This window comes from Acipenser ruthenus, chromosome 6, assembly GCF_902713425.1.
Source record: "Acipenser ruthenus chromosome 6, fAciRut3.2 maternal haplotype, whole genome shotgun sequence".
In the NCBI taxonomy this organism is placed as follows: Eukaryota; Metazoa; Chordata; class Actinopteri; order Acipenseriformes; family Acipenseridae; genus Acipenser; species Acipenser ruthenus.
The window spans coordinates 6,671,943-6,697,963 of NC_081194.1; the positions used below are offsets into that span (position 1 = coordinate 6,671,943).

Sequence of the window (26,021 nt, forward strand, 5' to 3'; positions counted from 1 at the left end):
GCTATCTGGTATTTTTTTTCTATCATATAGTTTGTATCTATCAGGTGGCTTGATCATTTGTATCAGATGGACACTATGTCACATTAAGATTAGATATTCTGTTTAGTTATTATTATTTTAACTATATATGACAGAAAACATAGGGAAGGTATGCTGTAAGATATAAGCACATGTTCCTTATGCTGATTTTCCTCATCTTAGGGTTTTGATCATGCATTACAAGTTGAATGTTTCTGTGAAGCAACACATGTGGGGATGTGTAATAGTTGACCTCAGATTGCATGGGCTTTACCCTGGGATGTTTGTCAAAAGTAATCAAAGAGACTATCATTATCAGGTTTTTAGCCTGTGTGCCCAAGTAAAAAATTATACTAAAAAAATTATATTATTTGTTTGATCTGTATATCATAAATTATTTTTCATTCATTCAACAATAGCTAATTTTGAACATGCTTTAGTTTTTACCCCATTACCCTAACCCTGCTTGTTAAGGACAATGTGTCATTCCTATGATTATGCTCACATTGAGAAATGCTGTGGCAAAAAAGTGCAGGACTTTATCCAAACCATCCTCTCGGTTTGGTAACTTTCCTAAACACACCATAAAACAGGTTTGATATGTCCCAAAAACATGGACATTGAGTCTTCATTCTAGATCACATGGAGACAACAATGCATGCACTTACGTAATGCTTGTTACAAGCTTGTCTCCAAACTCAGACGAGTGAAAGTGATAATTAAAAGAACTCAAATATAGAACTTCTTAACAGCTAGTGTTGATTTAACGTGTGAAGAAGCCTGAGCAGCAGGTAAGCAGTCGTCTGGGAGTGTGTGTGTGTGTGTGTGTGTGTGTGTGTGTCTGTGTGTGTGTGTGTGTGTGTGTGTGTGTGTGTGTCTGTGTGTGTGTGTGTGTGTGTGTCTGTCTGTCTGTCTGTCTGTCTGTCTGTGTGTGTGTGTGTGTGTGTCTGTGTGTGTGTGTGTGCCTGCTAATGCTAGCAAGTTCCAACAACACTGTGACATCAAAGTTAATGAGGATGTACCTTCCAAGTGAAACTTGAATTGCTTGTTTACATCACCCTTACTATGTCATGGTGTTTACAATCATGGTGGTTCTGGGTCTGGTTGTTCCATTATTAAGTTGTTATTATTATTATATTTCTCTTAATCTGACTTTACTTGGCAAAAGTCATGGGACAATGTGACCAGCCAACTCTGTTAGCCCCGCCTACTTTCTGTCACTATTACTGTGGAGTAGGTGTGCTGGCAAAGTTGAAAGGTCACATTGTGATATGAATGAAATGGGATGAGGAGGGATGTACAGTGCTGGATCTATGATTCAGACTCAAAGCAGCTCAAAGCCAGGTATAGGAAGAAAAAGGATAAGAACTCATCATTTTTTTCCAGCATGTTGAAAAGGCTAGGCTACTTTCTACATAAGTTTGGTGACCCTTCAAATGTTATTTGAAACATAGACATGCGCTTGTGGCTGTTATTAATGGGCAAATCATGTAAATTTTAAAATGCACATAGTATACTGTAGGTGTTTGCCATACGGTACAGCCTTGAGTTGAGATGGTCCAAACTCTTTGCATTTAATTTAGGCAGTGGGCGGATAGTGCTGTTTGCCAGTTTGTAAAGCGTGGGTTATATGCTACACACAGCCAGCACTGTTTGAATCTGATCCAAATTAATGGCAGATTGGAGGCGGGTCCATGTACCCAAAATCAAGAGGATAATTGTTTTGTATAGGAGGGCATTTCATTCCCCACACATCTTTACTTGAGAGTGCATATCACATGGTCACAATGGATGAAGATATGTCGTTTGTCATGACTCAATTAAACCGATTAAAAAATAATATATAGGCTAACTTCACTATAACGAACCCCCTTGGGACCTGGAGAAATGTTTGTTATATCAGGGTGTTCACTATAATAGGGTTTGGCATTTTTCTGTATCAGAATAATGACAAAACAGCAAACTTGAATTGAACATCAATATATAGTATTTTTTATGAAGATTCCTTCACATTGATCAATATTTAAATGGTATTGTGACAAGGTACTCATGTCACATGTCAGGGTAACTGCATTGCGAGACAGAGAGACATGGGAGTTGGAGTCGAAATGCCAGGACAGGCGCGCAGGATTTATTAAACACAAAACAGAAAGTAAACAAACGGGTCATGTGACGCTACCAACGATGGTAACGCACAGAGGACACATACAGAAGACAGGCAGGCAGCAAGTCTCAATCGAGCGCCCGTCTGTAAACAATCATTTGATTAAACATAACAACTCCAGAAAGCACACAACACTAATCTCCCCAGGTATGTTTAAAAGAAAAAAGTAAAGAGAAAGAATGTACACTTACATGCAAAATACAGTAATTACATGGCCTTTCTCTTGAAAAAACTACCCAGCATAGATTGCTCATCACACCCGTTGCTTGGTTGCAGTTTGTGTGAAGATGACGAACAGGCAACGATTGCATTCGTCATGCTTGATTCGTACTACAACAGGTCATCTTTGAATTTGTGTTGTCTTTGAATTAGTCAGCCATGGTCTTTGTTTTCACTGAGAGAATAACACACTTGACACTGGAGAAAGTTCAGTGTCAGTCAGTACTGAGATCGTTGTATCCGGGTCGATCCTGTACGTGATCGTTCTAATAGGGCTAATTTGCATTGAAAAAAATCGGTTCTTGCTGGTTTGTTATAGTGAAGTTAGACTGTATATATATATATATATATATATATATATATATATATATATATATATATACACACACACACACACACACACACACACACACACACACACACACACCGTAGATGCCGCTTAACAACCTCTCGGTTCCCAGCAAAAAGTTGTCATTAACCAAAAGATGCCAATAAGTGAAAAGCCTGGAACAACAGTGTATACTGTAGTTGTATAAATATGGCACTGAAATACATGTGTTTTAAATGTTACAGTGTTAAAAAATGAACATGAGAAACATGAAATACCCAAACTGTTTACTTCACACGTGTGTAAAACAAATAAAAAAAGGAGTAGGTTTAAACAGTACTACACAACAATGTACTACAACTGTCCTTACAATGAGTAAAGCAAACATAAAAAATGTGTTGTACTTACAATCAATTCTAAAGAACACAATTTTAAAATAAGAAATTGTCCAACGCTGTCTGCTTTTTACAATGTACCACCTCCCGATGTAAATCCATCTCAATTTTACATGCAGCTTCATAGCCAGTTTGAAAGCCACGATTCTGCCTCAGTTGGCGAGAAATACACAGTTGCGAATCAGTGTGTTATAAAAGCTGCATGAAGTATGCACATAAATCATGCAAGTGTGCTCTGTAGCACTGGAAACTAGTAATAAAGTTGTCAATAAGCGGCGTGCAGTTGCTAATATCAGAATTCCATTAACATTAAAGTCTATGTGATGGGATTGGGAAAATGTTGCTAATAACCAAAAGTTGTCTTTATCAGGGTTGCTAATAACTGGCATCTATAATCAATTGATATATATATATATATATAATAATATATATATATATATATATATATATATATATATATATATATATATATATATATATATATATATATATTATTGGCATATATATATATATGCCATTTAGTGTTGACATATCTGAGATGTCAAGTTATCCACAGGTGCACATGAGCCATGGTGTTAACATGCATATAAGTAACAGAACTCACGCATTTACAGTATTACAGTATTTACAAGTTTATTTTTAGCTAAATGTCCTTATGAAAACGGTTGAAAGAACTGCAGTGAATTAATCAATTACAGTATACAGTACTGTACAAACTCGGTACAACTCGTGTAGTTCGATTGAAATAAGAATGTATAAAATAACTACAGGGTTATTTTTATAAAAACTATCCAACCACATACTGTGCACAAACTGCTGACTATACTTTTAGTTATTATTGGCTTGTAATGTCTAATGTAACGGCTTAAATAGCAAAAGTTAACAAATGTACATTATACAATTAACTCAGTGAACAAAAACAATAATAATCAACTTACAGTTTCACACAGAAATCAAGCATTGTCGATTGTTTCACATGCAAAAACATGTGCTTTTAAAGTTCTGCTGACAAGCTTGTTATCCCGTATAACCTGAGCTTCAAAGCCAATTGAATCAGAACTCATTTTTCTCACTCACTGTGAACTGATACTGTAACCAGCTGCACTTGGTAATTGCGAATGAATGAATGAACGATCCGTTTCCAGTCAGTGGTCAGTCACGTGAAACAAGAGTGTCAAGTAGATCAGTCACGTGAAACGACAGTGTCCAGTTATCCACTAGTCTTTTTAATAGTTTTTATCCCTTCGTTACCGGTAATAAGCATCGATTTACAAGTAAAGTGTGGCATCGAATTAAAAGAGGCGGGATGCATATATTTTATATGGAGAAAATCCAGGACCAAGACTGCCTGTCGAATTAAGCGAAGGTGTTGAGTTATCCACCAGTCGAGTTAACCGAGGTTGACTGTATATCAATTATTGCATTGTAAAAACTGTTGTGATCCTATACAGTATGTCTTTAAAATGTACTTTCTTTTTCCTCCAGGTTCTGATATTGTACAGTGGATGATCAAAAACCTAAGTATTGAAGATCAAGGTAATACAGACGTTATATAACTAGAAACATAATGGCATTGCCTTCTTTGAAAAATACTATCAAGCATTTATGAATCTGTGCTGCAGTACATATTGCCCGTTGTCCTCTGAATGTAACAAGCTGCCCCTGAAACCGATTCAGTTAAACAGATCTCAGAACTGAGGTAGAAAAAAGCACTTTAGTAATTACCTTTTTATCACCAGGGAGCACCAGTTCTATAAGTTCTATACTGCTGCTTACCTTATAGGCTGGCTGTCTGCCTGCAATCTCAAATGGGAGCACTATAGACAAAGACATGTCAAATGATGTTATTATAAGTACTGCAGCTGTGCTTAAGATACGAACAATCATTACAGCTGTTTGTTTGACTTGCTATCTTTCTGGCAGTTCTTCTTTAAAACCCTTATCATATACTGCATGTATTTAACCTGCTCTCTCTCCTCTTGCAACAAGAGACACACACCCTGAATATCAAATCCTCGCAGAATTAGGTTATCAAGAAAATGTCCTTTATGCCTGTCACAAAGACGGCCGGAGTGGGTGGTGTCAGACCAGAGCCAGGAAATAAATAAACAGAGAGATGTGGTTTGGTGAAGCTGGGCGCGTGATTGCGCTCAGCATTTAATAATTAAACAGAACAGAACAGAAAATAAAAAGTTTTAAACACAAAAACACAGGACACGGCACTTGCGCCAAAATAAACAGACAAACAAAACGGACTACACAGACAAACACGGTGAGCAGATTTAACTACTATTTCTATGACTAATATTACCTCCGTCTCCAATCCCGTTCTCCACTCACCGAACACCCAACCACGAGTGAAAGAAAATGTGTCTATATATACTGTTGTGCTGGGATTCAATTACTAATTAATTATTCACTTGAATCCCAGCACGTGAATTAATTCTGTGCAACCCCGTGCTCACATATTACATTTAACCAGCACGTGAAGTGATTTGTGCCCTCCTCGTGCCTAAATACAACTCTACCTTTTAAATCACACGTGAAACACAGACCCGTTTATATCCCGTGTACCAATGACTATACACCGACATTAACACACGCACCATACAACACTTAACACACATGTACACAGGGGCGGGGCACATTGCCACAATGCCTAATCAGGCTTTTTAGATGCCCTATGAAAACTTCATGAAGACAAAGTACTGTACAATCCAAACAATATAATGATCCTACATGCTATTTTAAAACAGCCACATCATTAGCTTTAAGTAAAACCACCTGTGAATAGGGTAACGAGTTCATTCAGCCATTACACCTCAGAATAGCCTTGTTTCCTGGATACTTCACTCCTCAGGACAGGGAAAGGGGAGAGAATCTAATTTCCTCAAGGGAGATAAAAGTACATTACACAGTCATGGGCGGAAAAGATGAAAAATGCTTTATTCCTCCCTAACATTGAACAACCCCCTATAGCCACAATATATCTTTTGTAATACAGGAGTAGTCAACAGGGCTGCCTACAAAAGGTATTCATTATCATTTTGTACTAACAACCAATGCAGAAGCAATGCCCGACAGGCAGGGTTACTTTTACAACACTCTGATAAATGTCTACAACCAGAGCAGTTGTAAAAACTGAAATCATGCAATTTTTGGATTCATTTCAAAATCAAGATACATTTGCTACACAGCAGTGTAAAATTAGAGAGGGTTTGGTTGACACTTGGTTTCCCTTAGACACAGATACCCCAAAACCCAGGTAATCAACGTTGTAATAGCACCCAAAGCACTCAGAGATCTGTTGCTACTACCTGGTTATCAATTTTAGCTTATACAACTTTATTCAGCAGAGGGATAAGAAATTGAAGACATGTGCTGGCAGCCTAATGAGCAATTATGCTCTAGATAGGTGCAGCATTCATCTTTTTATTTAGGTGCCGCAAGGGTGCAAGAATCAAAATAGCATTGTTTTTGTTAAATGTAAACGTCACAATGCATTCTGTTTCGTCTTCATTTGACCTATTTTAATACTGTTATATATTTTTAAAAAAGAAAGGCAGTTTAATCCCATCAGATTCTATAGTGGGGCTCCCAAAAAGCTTTTCATGATCATACATTAGCCCCTCGCTAAACCGGACATGTTTGTCCAATATAAGGAGATGTCGGGTTTAAAAACAATACAATAAAATCGCACACACATACATTTATAGTGCTCAATGCATTTTAAATGTAAATCATTGCGCTGAAGTAACACAAATGTGTTTTGGGTAGGTTACGCTTTACATTATGTAAAAACATAAATCGTACTGTAGGCCTATACAATTTACAGTACAGTAGTAAAATCAAATGAATACATAATAAAAAATTTACCAGTAACACAAAATAAATCATGCTGCTGCATTGGTGTACAATGTGAATAAAATATTATTTTAAATTGAAACTAAATTATTTTAGCATTTTCTTTTAAATTATTATTATTATTTTTAACTTGGCCTATTTAGTAGCTTAGACAATTGACACAAAATAGATCATATACAGAGGCTCTATACAGAGGCTCAGAATTAGCTGGAGGGGTTAGTGGCACACATGGGTAGTCTATTGCTCCCAACACATTGGGGAAACCAGAAATGTCATAGAAATTTTTTTTCAAGGCTTGTAAGTACACCCTGCCTTTAGTGAAAATTAGGTACTTGGGTGTTCGCCTCAAATGTCCATTGATCACAACTGGCAACGCAAGAGTAAAAGTGAACTGGGAACTTTCACATTCTTAATTAATTCAAGTTGTGGGAGTTGTCCTGCACTTACTGGTATCACAAAGTAACTCTGAAGAACCAACACAGGAATTTCACATACCATTTCACAATGTGTCTTTGGCACAGCCACCTCCAAGCTACATGGTCTTAATGGCCTCATCTAGTTATTCCATTGAAGCTGTCAAAAGAAATGCATATCTGTTCCAAGATCTTGCACTAATTGTGTTAATGAAACATGTTCTTCCAGGAGTCTGGATGGAGCTATCAGGAAAAATCAGTTTGACCTGAGACGTTTAAAGTTTTAAGGAAGTGCAGCATTCTAATTTTTGCGTTCCCTGTGAACATGCTCTTTAAATTACACCCTTAAACTTGATATATCTTCTTGTGAATGTGGAATGTGGGCTTATATAACAGGAGCTTGAGTACTGTATTACTTGAGGGGATCAATGACAAATGTACTTTATTCTTTGAAGGCAATTTTCTCAATTTACTCAATTGCATATTTAAAAAAAATAAATAAATTCTGTCCTCTTCATACAGCAGTTTCACTTTTGAATCACTGCTTTTTGGTGGCTTTGTGTCTATTAGCATTTTACTTTATCACAGTGACTAGGTTAGTATGAAAAGTGCCCTGATACATTGTGAAATATTTATGGGACACTATTGAATCGTGATTGTTGAAAATTAAGCTTTTTCATTCTTGTATACGTTTTTGGTGCACAATTTGGCATTGATACATTTAAATTATTATTATTTATTTGCGGCTGTGTGGTCCAGTGGTTAAAGAAAAGGGCTTGTAACCAGGAGGTCCCAGTTCAAATCCCACCTCAGCCACTGACTCACTGTGTGACCCTGAGCAAGTCACTTAACCTCCTTGTGCTCTGTTGTTTGGGTGAGACATAATTGTAAGTGACTCTGCAGCTGATGCATAGTTCACACACCCTAGTCTCTGTAAGTTGCCTTGGATAAAGGTGTCTGCTAAATAAACAAATAATAATAATAATTTATTTCTTAGCAGATGCCCTTATCCAGGGAAACTTATAATTATTGTTACATACAATTAAATTATTTTTTACAAATTATTTTTACATACAATTAACCATTTATACAGTTGGGTTTTTACTGAAGCAATCTAGGTAAAGTACCTTGCTCAAGGGTACAACAGCAGTGTCCCCCACCTGGGATTGAACCCACGACCCTCCGGTCAAGAGTCCAGAGCCCTAACCACTACTCCACACTGCTGCCCCAGCTTGAAAAGTAAAAGTTACTAACACTGATTGATTTCACTATAGGTAGAGTACATGCTAGTGTTTTACTTTAATGCATTACACCCATTGTATGTTGATATGTTTGCTTTTCTTTACTTCCAGTGGAGGCCCTGCACGTTGGAACATTGATGGCAGCACACGGATACTTCTTTCCAATCTCAGACCATGTACTAACACTAAAGGACGATGGCACATTCTACAGATTTCAAGTAAGGAATGCATTAAATGCCCTAGTGTTTAAAGGAGGTCTAACCAAGGCCCTGATATCGGTTTTCTTACCTCTCATTTGCAATAACGATATTATCTCCCCCCTCTTGTTCATTGAAGACTGTTTGGTTCTTTGATGATTTTGAAAATGCAGGTATTTCAAAGACAATACAATTGACGGAAAGTTCCTGTTTTTTTTGGCTTTTAATCATGTCCTGGGCTGCAATTCAAATTCACTTCAATGATCCAGCTGCAAACAGGCTATGTTACTATGTTACTGTGGTGTAGATGTTTATCTATCTAGCTATATCTTTGAACTGCAGTGTTTGCAAAACAAGTGAACAACCAAAATGTTTTCACCCCAACCAAAGGATGACCAGTCGTAATGTTATTGTTAACACAGCTCATACTGTAAGAGGTAAGAAAATATATTTTAAAGCATGGGTTAGCACACCCTTTTAAGGTCAGTGCATTTTGATTTGTAGGAAATGTATTTAATTCCCAGCTGCAGTTTACAAAGCTTAAAAAAAAAAACTCTTAGGTCGCTGCTGGTGTGATAACTTCTAACTAGATTGCTTGCAGGGGTGGGAGAGTTCCATCTATAGACAATTTTCCGTCTTATTAAAAATATTTTGAGAACTGTTGAAAATGTGTGTGTGTGTTTTAAATGTGTACTGTGGCAATGGCGGGTATTGGCGAGCCGAGAGCTGATTTCGTAAGCAAAAACGAAAAGTTGTTTCCGTTTCCTGCAATTTACCATGAAAAATTTGCATTTTCTTTTCTTTACAGTATTACACTGTAAAGTCATACTTTTATCAGAGCTGTGCACTTGGTTACTATAGCAACAGGGTCAAACAAATACCAACTTCATGATTGGTGTTTGAGTTATACTTCTACTAGTCTGTACATTGACCTAGCGAGTCAGTGGCATATATGATGTTACAATTTACTAATAATTTGAAGGTATCAGTGTTTTTAAAACTTCATAGTTATTTCTACTTAGTATTGGAAATGTAAGGAAAAATACCAAAACTTTACCATGTATACAATTTATTAAAGGCAGCAAAATATCAAAATTGCACATTCCTTTTCAATAGTATGTCAACATAATTTTAAAAGGGTTACAAAACTTGAAAATGTCACTGAATTTGTCACTCAAGGTTGTTTTTAAAAAAAATCTATTTTTGTCTGCTTGTTAGTTTTTTTTGCAGCCAACACATTTACAGAACATTGATACATTTTTAAAGATTGTTTCAATAGCGACTCGATGTTTGAATGCCGTTTGACCTTTGACGTAGCGCAAATACTTGTAGCGCAAATACCAATGCAGTGAAAACGAGCAGCCGTATTTGCTTGACAGATGCCCTCATGCACGATGACTTAAATGTAACAAGTTATTACAATAAGCTAATAAACAAGCAATACAGCTTTTTTTTTTTTTTTTTTTTTTTTTTTGCTTTGTAAAATGAAACGGTTTGTGCAATTATTGTGCACAGTGTGTTTGTTTCTTTAGGTTGTATACACATATTTGCTTTGTATTTGTGGTGTATATGCTACGTGCAACTACTGTTAAAATATAAACTGCTAAAAATGTTCGCCTTGCTTCACTTGGCACCATACATTTTCTGTCTTTGTTACTTTGCTCTGCTCCCACCCCTGTTGCTTGGTCGCCAGAGGGGCCTGAGTTAGCTGTTTTGTCTTGTTGATTGTTTGGGGAATAAGGTAGAAGTTGCCTACAGTAAGAGTCTGAAAACACTCAACATGCATCAATACTGAGTCCTTTGGCTGCTGGGAAACACAGGAAGAACGAGACGGAGTGAAATACAAAATTAAAGTATAGAAGAATTGAAATGGCATGATATTATTTTACTGTATGCATTTAGGATGTGGATATATAAAGTTTTGCATCACTCTGTGTCTTCTTTTAAAAAAAAAAAAAAAATATATATATATATATATATATATATATATATATATATATATATATATATACTGATGCACAAAAGAAACACAACACTCAGGTCTAATGGATTTACTCAAATATTTTCAACACTGATATCAAACAAAATCACAGAAAATGTGAACAAAAATACAGATCAAATAATCATGATATGTTTTCAGTAAGTGGGCAGTTAAAAAAAGAGAAAAACCACAAAGAAAGTGATTTCTATATTTCTAATTTGAACCATAAAGTCATCAATAACTATAGGCCAATCTATAACCTACCATTCTTAGATAAGGTTCTAGAGAGAGTTGTTGCAATTCGATTACAAAAATTTCTAACTCTTAATGGTATATTCGAGAAATTTCAATCTGGTTTTCGTGCTCCACATAGCACCGAGACGGCCCTTGTCAGAGTTGTGTATGATCTGCTGATAAGCTCTGACTCTGGCTTTCCATCAGTTTTAATTCTTCTAGATCTATGTGCTGCCTTTGATACTGTAGACCAATCCATCCTACTGAATCGTCTTGAAATCACAGTGGGACTTTCTGGCCTTGTCCTATCCTGGTTCAAATCTTATCTTTCTGATAGGACTCAGTTCGTCTCTATTGGGGAGGTAAAATCTGCATTATCGGAAGTTGTCTGTGGTGTTCCACAGGGCTCCATTCTAGATCCCTTGTTGTTTTCATTATATATGCTACCGTTAGGTGACATTATCCATAGACACGGAGTGAACTTCCATTGCTATGCTGATGATACCAAGCTATATTTGTCCCTAAAGCAGGAATGTCTTCTGCCTGGGTATTAGCTATTTACCTTACAAACATCAAGCATTGGATGTCACATAATTTTCTAATGTTGAATTTAGATAAAACAGAGGTTATCACAGAACCAACTAAAAGGTAATGTGGGACTACATGAGCTCAACCCTTGCAGTCTCGCATCAGAACTTAAACTAGAAATTAAGGGTTTCGGGATCATCTTTGATCCTGATCTATCATTTGAGACTCATATTAGGGAAGTTACTGAAGTATATTTTTACCATTTGAGAAATATAGCCAAACCAATTATTTCCAAATGTGATGCCAAGAGACTAATGCATGCCTTTAGAATTGATTATTGTAAGCACTTTTTTCTGGTGTCCCAAAACGTGTGGTATCCCGCTTGCAGCTTGTTCAGAATACAGCCGCTAGAATTCTGACTAAAACCAGGAAAAGTGAACATATTACCCCTGTTTTGGCCTCTTTACACTGACTCCCTGTGCAGTATAGAATTGATTTTAAGATTTAGCTGTTTAACTTACAAGGCCCTGAATGGATTAGCACCTAGTTCTTTGCAGGAGTTACTGACCCTGTATCTTCCAAACCGCACTCTGAGATCACAGGATGCGGGGCTGCTGGTTATTCCTAGGGTCAACAAAAGCAACACCGGAGACAGGGCCTTTTCTTGTAGAGCTCTGAAATTATGTAATGATCTGCCTTCATTTGTCAGGGAATCTGGGTGTTACAGTTTTCAAGTCAAGACTAAAAACGCACTTTTATAAAATGACGTTCTTATCTTAGTGGGTTTTAATGTAACTCTAAAATTGCTGCTTTTGTATTATGTGTATACTGTTATTTAAATATGTTATTTAAATGGGCTGATTGTGGCAGTTGTGTGTGTGACATGCTATACAAATGTATTGTGGTTTGTTCTTTTTTTCTGCTATGTACTGTACAGTGCTTTGTGATACTTTTGTATAAAAAGCACTATATAAATGCAACAAATAAATCAATAAATACATAAATAATGAAAGATATAAGTTAAAGTAGAGATACAGTTTTAGAATAAAACAACAAATTATTACATAACATGGATAAAATGAAAAATAACATGCACAAATTTCATACTTTGACAAAAGTATTTGGGAACCTTTACATTAGAATTTGGGATGCCCACCCTTTGCTTCCTTTACAGCTTGCAGTCTTTTTTTGTATTTTAAAACCAGTTCCTGGAATCTTTCCAGAGATATTTTTGCCCATTTTTCAACATATAAAGTTTGAGTGCAATCGACTTTGGTTTCCTTTTTGCAACAGCAGCCTTCAAGTCAATCCACAACATCTCGATGAGATTCGTCTGGGGACTGAGATGACCAATCCGTAACTGTAATCTTCCTTGTTTTAGAAATTCCTTTGTATACTTTGCAGAATGCTTAGGGTCATTATCCTGCCGGAATACAAATTTCCGTCGAATAAACCTTCTAGCGCTGGGTAACAAATGAGAGTGCAAAATATATTGATATTTTGAAGCATTCATTGATCCTTCTACAGTACAAAGGTCACCAGTGCCTGAGGAAGAAAAACAAGCCCATACCATCACACAGCCTCCACCATGTTTAACACTGGGCACGGTGAGCTTTTCTTTCAATTCTTCTCCTCTCTTCCTCCAAACATATTGTTGCTTTCTTGGTGAAAAAAGTTATATTTTGGATTCGTCTGACCATAAAATTTAGTTGAAGAAATCACCAGGCTTCTTCAAGTATTCAATGGAAAACTTCAATTGCCAATGTGTATTGTTTTTAACAAAGGTTTGCATCTTGGTTGCAAACCCATGGACATTTATCTTGTTAAGATATCATTGAATTGTTCGCTTGTGAATTTCTTGACCTTTTTCTCTCAATTCTTGTGTCAAATCTTTTGCAGTAAACTGAGGATTTTGCCGGACTGCTCAAATGATTCTTCTTCCAGATTTTGCAGAAATCTTTCTTGGTCTTCCACACCTGGAGCTAGTTGCAGTACTTCCTGTTCTCCTGTGTTTGTCAATCATAGCCCACACAGTGCTTTTCAGTAAACCAAGTCTTTCTGCTATTTTTCTGCTAGTTTCTCATTTTTCATTTAGTTGTGTCACTGCCTTTTTTAGATTGTTGCTGCACTCTTGAGTTTGAACCATTTTTGTTGCTTTTTTAATCACACATTTCCAATTTATTTTTCAGCACTTGATGATTATGTGTTTATTCTATAATTATCATCAGGTGTTGGTTTTCAATCATGATAATTGTCAATAATTAGCAACGAATGAGTTTCATACGAAATATGTTGATTGCCAAAATACTTTTGTCAAAGTATGACATTTGTTTTTGCATGTTAACTTTCATTTTGTGCATGTTATTTAATAATTTGTTGTTTTATTCTAAAGCTGAATGTTTACTTTATTATTATTTATTTCTTAGCTGACGCCCTTATCCAGGGCGACTTACAATTGTTACAAGATATCACATTATTTTTACATACAATTACCCATTCATACAGTTGGGTTTTAACTGGAGCAATCTAGGTAAAGTACCTTGCTCAAGGGTACAACAGCAGTGTCCCCACCGGGGATTGAACTCACGACCCTCCGGTCAAGAGTCCAGAGCCCTAACCACTACTCCACACTGCTGCCACACTTTAATATTATTATTATTATTAGTTTATTTAGCAGACATCTTTATCCAAGGTGACATACAGAGACTAGGGTGTGTGAACTATGCATCATCTTAAAACAACGTCTCACCCGAAAGACGGAGCACAAGGAGGTTAAGTGACTTGCTCAAGGTCACACAGCGAGTCAGTGATTGAGCCGGGATTTGAACCGGGGACCTCCTGGTTACAAGCCCTTTCAATAGAACAATTAGAAATTATAGAAATCCCTTTTTTGTGTGTTTTTTCTCATTTTCGTAAACTGCCCAAATACTTTTGTCTGCGACTGTGTGTGTGTGTGTGTGTGTGTGTGTGTGTGTGTGTTTGTGTGTGTGTATGTGTATGTGTAATAATATATATATATATATATATATATATATATATATATATATATATATATATATATATATATATATATATATATACAGCTATGGTCAAAGGTTTTGCATCACCTAGAATTTTAGGATTGAGACAAATAAAAACTATATGAACATAATTTAGATGTTTTATTTAACATCATGTAATCAAAGAAACTACAAAATGATATCACAAAAAGTATTTCATGTTAGATTTTGAAATGTCACTGTGGCAGGTAATGTCCTGCTCATGTAAATAAGTGTAAGGTTGGCAGGGATGGGGTTAAATCTGTCCCTGCCCATAATCACCATAATTGGGGAGTGGCCACCTAAGGAAGACACAATCCTTTGTGGGGGAGGGGGGGTTAGGTGAGTGGACCTGAGCTTTTGGAGTGTAAACTTTATAGTGAAAGTGAATGTCCAGGCTGTATTGTTTTGTTTGTGTGAACCTTTTATTTTGTCCCTTGTGCTGTGTTTATTTTGTGTTTTGTGTATTTTTTTTAAATTGCAGCTTTCTGTCTCTGGGTCTCTTTCATTTCGAGATGAGATGCTACCCTGTTAGTCAATTTTTTTTTCCATTTTTCAACCTGTAGGTTGATGCAAGGCTTTTAGCCGTAGCTATATCTATATATGTAATCAAAGAAACTACAAAATGATATTGCAAAAAGTATGCGTGCATGTTTAGGAGCAAATCTTTTTAAAAATAATTAATATCTGTGTAAGTTAGATGTAGACGATATTCAATACAGGTCTGCTCAGTGTCATCTAGAGCATTCTACAAACATATTTGCAGTTACCACAAACAAACAAAAAAGAGAGACTTTTATTTCAATTTACAAAAAAAACAAAAAACAATAATCCAACGAAAAAGTAGCTACTGTGTATCAATGGCTGTAACAGCAATAGCAATTGTATTAAATCCTTACGGTCAACCAAGTTAGATTGAAGTGTTATAGCAGTACTATGGTTTGTGTCCCTGTCATTTCCATTTAGATTATAACTGAGGAGCCTGAAATATTTCAATGACCCGATTACCATAGCTCTAGAGATGCAATCACAAGCAGTAGTATCTTTCAAGATACCTGTTGTTATCTTTAAGAGATTATTGATCTGTTCAAAGAACCAAGACACGTTGCTTTATTGCTAATATTCTGGAGTTGACGGCAAAACAATGGTAACTGTGGAATGTACACTGCCAGGGCTGATCTAGTATGCTGATCTAGTATGCTGATAATTCATACAAGGGAGAAAACGAGAACTAGTGGCATTGCACACATGTTGTCCTCATTTTAATGGAGGGTGTTCAGACTGAACACTGTGTACGAGGCAGGCATGATGTTATAGACCCAGTCTTCAAGGACTGATATTATTTTAACTCCTAAATGTTTTCATGCTTTTATTCCTAATGAAGAATAAAAGCTAAAAAATGAATAAGAGAAAATGAATAGAAAGAATTCCAGAGGGGTGAAATGCTTATCCAGTGACAAATTAAATTGGTAACACGTCATTGTGTTACACAATAAGTTTTCTTTCAATCTGAAAAAGACAAACCCATAATGAAAATGTAAAAATTTAAATGGCCTCCAGTAGAGAGAAAAAAAACACATCCAAAGACATAAAACATTGGAATTGAAAGTGAGAATTGGAATGTCATGATCTGTTGTGAGCATGACTTTTTTAAAAAGTAGGTTATCATTGCTGTGTCACAGAGGTGTTTGTTGGGGAAAATATTACAACAGTACTTCTGAGAAACTGGCTTCCTAAAGGTAAACTGATCTTGCTGGGAAAGCAGGAATGTGGGGCAATATGTCTGATCTGGAAGGGTCCTGTTGGTGGCTAGCCCAGGGAACCAGTTTTCTCTATGCAAACTGCCCATTAGGAGCTGCTCACTGTCACATTCCCAAAGGCATTGTGGAGAACATTGGGCCAGCTAGTTCATATTAAATACACCAGAGACAAGACGTGGCTGGTTCCCTTACAAGTATGAAATGTAACCATTATGGAATGGGTAGTTACCTCTTAAAGATCTGAATCCTGAATATTGTAAACTAAAGCTGCTCACGATCCTGTGATGCAGTCAATGCTGCCTTTTTTAACCAATCTGGAATTGGAGGCTTTCCATCCACCTCCTTTCCAGTCTGACAGAGAGCGACAGCTCCATACGCTCTGCCCAGTTTGGGCCCTGGCGTACTATGTTGATAGGACGAAAAGTTGAAGGCAGTCTGAACTATTTTTTGTCTGCTATGAGGCAAAGTCCCATGGTCAAGCCCAGTCTAAGCAGCGGTTGTCCAAGTGGATAGCAGACACAGTCAGGACTGCCTATGAGCTGGACAATTTGCCCCCTCCAGAAATGCTCACTGATCGTTTCACCAGAGGCATGGCAACATTGTGGACTTTATTCCAGGGTGCATCTGTCAAAGACATTTGCAATGCAGTGGTGTGAGCTACCCATATCTTCACTAGGTTCTACAGACTTAATGTTGTGGATCCTCAAAACCCTGGTTTTGGAACTAGAGTGTTAAGGGCGGCTTCCCAGTTGACCCTTACAACACAGGCATAGAGGTGAGTTTCTTCCTCAATTTTTTCACTTTCACTAATTAGCCTCTTGGCTTAGTCTTGTAGCATTCCTGTGGTTCGGCAGTCTTGCCCTTGTGGCGGCTTTGGTACACTGACCCATTCGGTAATGGTTACATTTCACATTTGAAAGGGAACGTTATGTTATTATCATAACCCTGGTTCCCTGAAATAGAAATGTAACCATTATCTTCAAGGTCGCTGCATCCATGATTGCAGCAGGCTTGAAGGAAAAATGACGCTGAGATCTGTGAACACAGTCCCTTTGATACCTCAGGGGCAGTCATGACTGCGCCATAGGCTTAGTGAGCAGCTTTGGTATACAATATTCAGGATTCAGGTCTTTAGGAGGTAAATGCCTATTCGGTAATGGTTACATGTCTATTTCAGGGAACCAGGTTTATGATAATAACCTAACGATTTATTTTGTTTTCTCAGTTACAGCACAGGGACTTGGTGTGGCAGCAGAGCATTGACACAGGTCTTAAATCTCTGTCTCTCACAGGTATATAGACAATCACTTTCTCTCTTCTATCACAGTGCTGGGCCCAAGCATTACGGTCCTTAACTGTGAAATGAGGGTCGAGATGAGTATCCAGTTTTAGGTTTGGCCTCGAAAAGTGTACGGGGAGTAATGTTGATCAGGGTTTCTTTGCTGATTGGTGTACAATTAGGTTGCTTTGGACACAATAAAGAGGTAATGCACCACATTGGATTTCACTCACAGTAATCACAATGTATCCCACAGGCCTTATTAAACGAGAGTAAGTGACCTGGTTAGATCACACCCCTTGGCAGTAGTAAAAAGTGGAAAGTGGTGTAACACTGGTGATGGGCAGACAGGTTGTTGTTTTTTGTCACCCCAGTAACAGCTAGCTGTCCATGGCTACAGACTCTTTGAGGCTACAGACTGGCTTTGAGGCTTTGCTTTGCCATTATTCTTGTCTTGGAAATGACTTATACAGTGCTTGAAAAATATGCATCCTCTGTTGCTATTTTCTCCAGGTTTTGGAGAAACATTTTTTTAGAACTAAACAGCTGCAGTTCTAAAAGCTTCACTTTCCTTGCTTGGAAATTACAGGGGAATGTGCTTACACATGTAAACACTGAACGTTGGTAATTTACACATGTATTTCTTCAGACGTTACTTCTGACAACATTTTCTAGAACCTTGACAGGAGAAATTATCCTGCTTATGTAAATTCAGCCAATTACATTTGATGTGTGCAGAAGCATATACAGTGACATTGTGAACAGCATCACAGTTCGGGCTGTGTTATCTGTTTTGAGTTCCTTCATCGCTTAGATTAAGGTCTCGAGATATTGTCATTCAAACACCCTTGGTCTTTATTTTAGTTTGATAGCTGCTTACTGGGTTTAAGCTACAGTTAACTGAACCACTCTTCTAGAACTGTTAGTCTTGAACATCATTCTACAGAGTTATACCATAATTCAGAAACACATTCTGTTTCTGAAACTTGTCATCAAGAGAGCATGAGGGTTCTGTAAAGCGGATTATAGATTTGACTGCCACTGTTCTACCCTTCTTTATTTTTGTGTGGAAGAAGGGTTGCATCTTGAAATGTAGTTAAGGCTAGTTTTTTCTGCATTTTATAAGGGGGTTGGTTATTCAAATCATATTCTGCAAACTTAAATACATGGTTATGTTGACTGATGATTGATGCATACTATTTACATACCAATAACATGAAAACTATAAACACAACAAACAACAACACACCCAGGGCTATTAAAGACAAATTTATATGATAAAAATTACATGCAGCATGGCCCAGTAAATGGAAGGTTTTATCAGTAAGCTCACTTTGCAGAAGAGTTGTTAAACCATATATATCTGGTCATGGTTATCTACTTTTTCATGATTCTGATAGCTCTAATTTAGTATTTACGGTCATGGCTGGGTGATGTTTGTTTTGATGCCCCCCTTCAATAAAGCAAATTAATTTACAATCCATTCTAATATACAGAATCAAATTAGTATATCACAGGATTGTGCTTGGTACTACTGTATACCCAAATAAGTTTTTTAAATGAATGGTGTAAAAATGTGTGCTGCTTTCCATAGGGGGTTTAAAACAACTGGCATTATTGCAGCACTTATTTCTATTTTTGTATACAGAATTTGTATGTATGTCAAAATGTAGTTTCAACTGAATGCATGTTGTATACAAAAAATCTTTGAGAATTAGTCAAGTTCTTAATTACTTCATTAAAATGCAATCAGATTACTTCTCATCAGTCAGGATTTAAATTACTTCTACCGACACTTCTTTGGCTGAATGTTTCAGTCATTTCACCTTGGAACGTGACAAGGGTAACCCCATTCACGCTATCTCAATAATGTGTATTTGTAGTCCCGTTTTCAACAAAATGTTTAGTTTCTAATCACTAGACTTGAGATGAGTGCTTTGGCTGTGCACCTCAAGACATGAAAACTACTACTGCAAGAGGAAACTTAAATTTAAACATCGTCAATATTATTGAACTTAGGACAGTTATATAAAATTAACAATATATTTATTTATGCTTGCCAAATTAGGCTTTACATCAAGACACCAATATGGTGTGGCATTTAGCAGGGCTGAAGCAAGGATTTTTGCTGCCCTAGGCTAACAGAATTTTTCCGCCCTCCCTTTTCACTCTTTTTAAAAAATGTATGTATATATATATATATATATATATATATATTTATGTTGTCACAAAACTATATACAACTATATACAATCATCACTCTGGTTACAAACAGCAGTGACATCTACTGTCAGCTCTACAATGACAATATTTATGATCAATGGATTCTACCACCATGCATGAGCTTAGAGATATAAATAACAATTGATACAGGATATGCAGGTTACTTCAAACATATCGTATTTTCATTGTACCTTATTTATACAGTATCGTATTGCGTTCCTTAACTACTATAAGACTGGTATCTAACATGTAGGTTTGTGATCATGTAATCGTGCACAGCAAATCCTCCAGTGTTAAATCAACTCAGAGAGTTAAAGTAGACCTGATCAATGTTATTTTGACACTGATCATTGTTATTTTAACTCTCTCAGTTTAACACTGTAGGATTTGCTGTGTGATTCTCTTGGTAAGCGCTATTTGTATGACATTTGAAACTATAAATGATACAATTATAACATAAATATAAACATTAAAATAAGTCACAGTTTCCATGCGCAGAGAACTCTCCATCTAATGAAATCTAACTTTTCTCGCTTTTCCATTAGCAAAGCCGTGAAGTACTGTGTGAAAGTAAATTTCCTTGGCAGTATCCTGCTCGATAGAAAGCATAGTGAGCCCCACCAGCCTTTCTTGCGACATCGAAGAGCGTAAATTAGTTTTTAATTATTTTCAGCTTCAAGAAACGTCACTCACCTGATGCAACAGTGATTGGCAAAGTCAGTAAAATGTGTGCATCAGCAACATTTGGAGCAAACTCATTTCTGACTATTTACTCCAGCAGTCGATATCCATCTCGTTTAAGTTTCTATCTGTCAGAACGCCTTGCAGATCCACGCAGTTTTTCAGAAGTTGTTCTCTGGATAATTCGTTAATTTTACAGATATCATAAACTGAAAATACATGCTGTGATTCTCAATGAGGTTGAATCTCTCGCCTATAGACTGCATTGCCACGTCCAAAACTGTGTAGAAGAACCTGATCTTAAACTGCTCTACAGGATCTTCGCTGGATTCGTCTTGTCCTTTGGAACTGAAAAGCCTCTTTCTTTTCCTAGGACGCACCGAGGTAACCTCAGGAAACACAGGTTCAGTTTCAATTACTAGAGCGAGCTCTCTTGCTTCTCTCAATGCATTCTGGAGACCCTCATCAGAGCAACATTCTTCCAGAAATCTCTTTGTTTCTCTAAACCCTTCAATGACATCAGGCAGGTGCATAGTTTGACCCTGAAGAGGTTTGCTTACAACATTAATTCTTTGAAGAATGTTGAACCAAATTACGATGCCACACAAAAATCTGAAGTTTTTCAGCGCTTTTGCCAAAATTGCAGCTTCGTGTCTAGCCATGGTCATAGTAAGAATTTTCTGAAATTTCCAGCAGTGTGTCATATATTTCTCCTACCTAAAATATTAAAGCAATCATTCTAAAGCATTGGAATATTGTTGCCTCAGATTTTAAATTGGGCCCACCGTTATTTTCTTACAAAAGAAGCCAAAATATTACAGAACATTAGGACTTAATGAGGAAATTGACTTATCAGTGATATAACAATTTAGACAATTATTAAAAGATAAAATAATTATTTAATAGTATCTGAAACTTTCGAGCAATTGCAAAATGTGTCTGGTAATTTCTTGCGAAAGCAGGTTTGTTAGCTCATTTGTGACGTCTTTCCCTAAATAATGCTGGTGAATTTCTCTGATATGACATGTCTATTGTTTGCTTTGACTCCAGCCTTGTGGACAATTCAACCCACTTCTGGTGCGCTACAAGGTGGCATTTAGAATTTTCATGTTGCATATTGTGACATATTTTTCCAATCTCTGTATCCTCCAGTTGTGACGACGTGATTCACTGAGGGAAAAAGCTTGCAACAAAAACAGATATTCCATTGTTCTTAGTTGAGTAAACCACCCACATTCTGCTGATCTCTTCTCCATTGCGAAAGCGACGTTTAAAGTGGATTGGCGTGAAGCGATGATTTGAACTGTCTTTCGGGTACTCAAAATCTTGTATAGGTGGTGCAGGACCTTTCTGGACAATGGTTTGCCGCAATGTATCAGTCACAACATCTGGCCAGTCAGCAGGATTAGAAATAGTCCAACACAGTAGGAGGATTTTCTCCAATTGACAATTCTGGGGACCTTACTAATAATTCTTCAGAGATATTCTCATCTTTGTTAGTCTCGTGATGCCTAAGAGGCCCTTTGTCTTTTGAATTGTTTCAGTCTTTATTTGAGTCTTTTTGAGTTTCATCGTCACATATACTAGCCGGTTCATCTTCAAGTTCAATGTCACCAATAGGTTGCTTGCTTTTATCTTCTTTAAAATATTTAGTCAATGATCCGGCTAACTGCCTCGACTCTAGATCTTTTAGAAGTCTTTTCTTCTTGTTAGCTGCTCCGATAGTTTTTTCCGCCCAAACATACTGGTATTAAAAACAAAGCCTAACAATAGCAACAACGACTTAGTGAAAACTAAACAAAACGCCTACTTAAAACACCTCTATGCTCCTTTCTCTCTCTCTCTCTGTTCCATTCCCTGTACTAAAACCGTCCCCTTTAGCAAACCTAATGACTTCAACTGTTCCATCTTCTCTAAAGTTTGTTCCTACTCATAATAACCAGCGGTACTTTTTTCTATAGGCAGATCCTTGACTTAAGAATTAAAGAATCTTTACCAATGTGTTATGAAAATGCTTAACTGGCACACAACCACTGTAATTTCAGTGCCTGGGCACCGATGAAGCAATCTCTGGGACAATTTTTTTCTGCGCCTTCAAGTAGTGTTTCCAATTTAGCGAATTTCTCACCAAATCTAATGACTTTAAGGGCTGACTTGGCAAGATTTGTTGTCAAAAGTAACTAGCTACAAATCTAGCAATTTCCAGGACAGTCATCGGAGAATTTCAGAGATGTAAAATGTTTCGATTATCCTGTATTAGCAACATCCTTTTATAAGAATCACTGTCAGGCTAATTCAATGAAACCCAGTAATGTCCGCACCATTTGAATATGCAAGGAACTTCAATGAGTCCTTTGGTTAGCAACGGGCTCAACAACCACAAGCCTGTTCCCAGGGGAGACCAGATTTTGCGTTTCCGTACTTCCAGATTTAGGACTACACCACTGCTCATGATATGGTTCCGTACATCAGCAGCTTTGCAGAACAAGAAACGGTGATCTAAGATGTTGAACATTTTATGATTAAAGAAATGTGAAGTATAAAATGTAATTTTGTAGCATTTTTGCCACCCCCCTCAATTTGCTGCCCTAGGCGTCCACCTGTTCTGCCTATATGGTTACGCCGGCCCTGGCATTTAGAATAGTGTTTATTGTGTACCCCTAGATGGAAGATATGTGTTTCATGAACTTTACAGTATGGTAATGAGAAAAGACAAAAATTGACATTTTGTTTATTTTCAGGTTTGTGTCAGTGTTATTATACGGTTCCTAATCTTTTTTCTGTCTTTTGTCTCACTGTTTCCCACAGACACCATACTTTTGGCCATCGAACTGTTGGGAGCCTGAAAACACAGACTATGGTTTGTGCAGATTTATTTTTCAAACATGCTGTAACTTATTGAGAACATGTGAGATAAGTTATAACTGAGATTTCAACATTCCCATAGACATTGCGAGGCTGTTTGCCCTGGATGCCCAATTTTTTTTTCTAACATTATCCCTCTTTACAAATAAGTATTTAATTAAACAGATCATGTATGTTTAAAACATGCAGTGGTACACAAATGCTGCATATGCTGTGTTTAATTAGAATCCAGAACGTTGGACCTTGAGGTTAATGGAAAAAGCATAAGCAACGTGTAGAGTTCCAGATGACATCTGGGGTTAGATGTTGAAATATTGGCTTTTACTTTTCTCTAACTTGACCTCAAATGAAATACAAAAAACACAAAAAATCTTCTTATCTCATGTTTTTTTCATCTTGGCTAATTTACACCACTGATGGGCTGACATACTAAAATATGAATTAATGTATAACACCTTTTTAATGAAATCCCACTTTTGCTCTTTAATTAAAAGTGTTAATTGGGAAATATAAATGATACATTCCTTGTTGATGACTCAGGCATAATAACATGTAAGCCTTTAGTTTCTAAATGTATTTGATGTTGCTACCTTGGTTCTCTTTCTCCTCAGCCTATCAAACACAGTGCACACTCACCCTTAGCTTTAACCCTTTTAATATAATTGTTATTGGCTAAGGGTGTTAAGATACATAATACAAGACTACATGACTTCTAGAAATAAAGTAACTGGACTGCATCTTTCTTTCCCTCTTTATGAGGAGGGGGACTATATTTCAGTGCGGCAAATCCAAAATGTCCCTACGTTGATTCCTGGATTGAAGATAATAAATGTCAATCTCAGCCTGGAGCCAGAAGGCTGAAGTGTGTATGTGTGATGTGATGGAGATAAGGCTGAGGTGTGTATGTGTGATGTGATGGGAGATAAGGCTGAGGTGTGTATGTGTGATGTGATGGGAGATAAGGCTGAGGTGTGTATGTGTGATGAGATGGGAGAGAAGGCTGAGGTGTGTATGTGTGATGTGATGGGAGATAAGGCTGAGGTGTGTATGTGTGATGTGATGGGAGATAAGGCTGAGGTGTGTATGTGTGATGTGATGGGAGATAAGGCTGAGGTGTGTATGTGTGATGTGATGGGAGATAAGGCTGAGGTGTGTATGTGTGATGTGATGGGAGAGAAGGCTGAGGTGTGTATGTGTGATGTGATGGGAGATAAGGCTGAGGTGTGTATGTGTGATGTGATGGGAGATAAGGCTGAGGTGTGTATGTGTGATGTGATGGGAGAGAAGGCTGAGGTGTGTATGTGTGATGTGATGGGAGATAAGGCTGAGGTGTGTATGTGTGATGTGATGGGAGATAAGGCTGAGGTGTGTATGTGTGATGTGATGGGAGATAAGGCTGAGGTGTGTATGTGTGATGTGATGGGAGAGAAGGCTGAGGTGTGTATGTGTGATGTGATGGGAGAGAAGGCTGAGGTGTGTATGTGTGATGTGATGGGAGATAAGGCTGAGGTGTGTATGTGTGATGTGATGGGAGATAAGGCTGAGGTGTGTATGTGTGATGTGATGGGAGATAAGGCTGAGGTGTGTATGTGTCGTGATGGGAGATAAGGCTGAGGTGTGTATGTGTGATGTGATGGGAGAGAAGGCTGAGGTGTGTATGTGTGATGTGATGGAGATAAGGCTGAGGTGTGTATGTGTGATGTGATGGGAGATAAGGCTGAGGTGTGTATGTGTGATGTGATGGAGATAAGGCTGAGGTGTGTATGTGTGATGTGATGGGAGAGAAGGCTGAGGTGTGTATGTGTGATGTGATGGGAGAGAAGGCTGAGGTGTGTATGTGTGATGTGATGGGAGAGAAGGCTGAGGTGTGTATGTGTGATGTGATGGAGATAAGGCTGAGGTGTGTATGTGTGATGTGATGGGAGATAAGGCTGAGGTGTGTATGTGTGATGTGATGGAGATAAGGCTGAGGTGTGTATGTGTGATGTGATGGGAGAGAAGGCTGAGGTGTGTATGTGTGATGTGATGGGAGAGAAGGCTGAGGTGTGTATGTGTGATGTGATGGGAGAGAAGGCTGAGGTGTGTATGTGTCATGTGATGGGAGAGAAGGCTGAGGTGTGTATGTGTCATGTGATGGGAGATAAGGCTGAGGTGTGTATGTGTGATGTGATGGGAGATAAGGCTGAGGTGTGTATGTGTGATGTGATGGGAGAGAAGGCTGAGGTGTGTATGTGTGATGTGATGGGAGATAAGGCTGAGGTGTGTATGTGTGATGTGATGGGAGATAAGGCTGAGGTGTGTATGTGTGATGTGATGGGAGAGAAGGCTGAGGTGTGTATGTGTCATGTGATGGGAGATAAGGCTGAGGTGTGTATGTGTCATAGTAGATGCCCTTACCCTGGACAACTTACAGTTGTTACAAAGTATCACATTACAGATAATAGAAGTTACAGAATACAATCAAATCAGTATTAAGTAAGAAATGAGAGAAAATAAAAAATATATTAAATAATAATGTTTGAGGGGCAGCAGCCTGGAAAAGGTGAGTGGGGAGGGGGTATTTAATCATAATGTAAAGGGAAATCATACCACA

At 37.5% G+C, this 26,021-nt stretch overlaps 1 protein-coding gene across 8 annotated transcripts in view; it reads left to right on the forward strand.

Annotated features, from left to right (window-relative positions):
• LOC117411148 (regulator of G-protein signaling 7) overlaps positions 1–26,021 on the forward strand; it is a 118,531-nt gene that overhangs the window by 59,679 nt on the left and 32,831 nt on the right. For all 8 annotated transcript variants that reach the window (XM_059024859.1, XM_059024862.1, XM_059024860.1 and 5 more), the window contains exons 4-6: positions 4,610–4,660; positions 8,754–8,860; positions 23,372–23,423. In XM_059024859.1, coding sequence (XP_058880842.1) covers positions 4,610–4,660; positions 8,754–8,860; positions 23,372–23,423 — 210 coding nt within the window. The remainder of the gene's footprint in view (positions 1–4,609; positions 4,661–8,753; positions 8,861–23,371; positions 23,424–26,021) is intronic.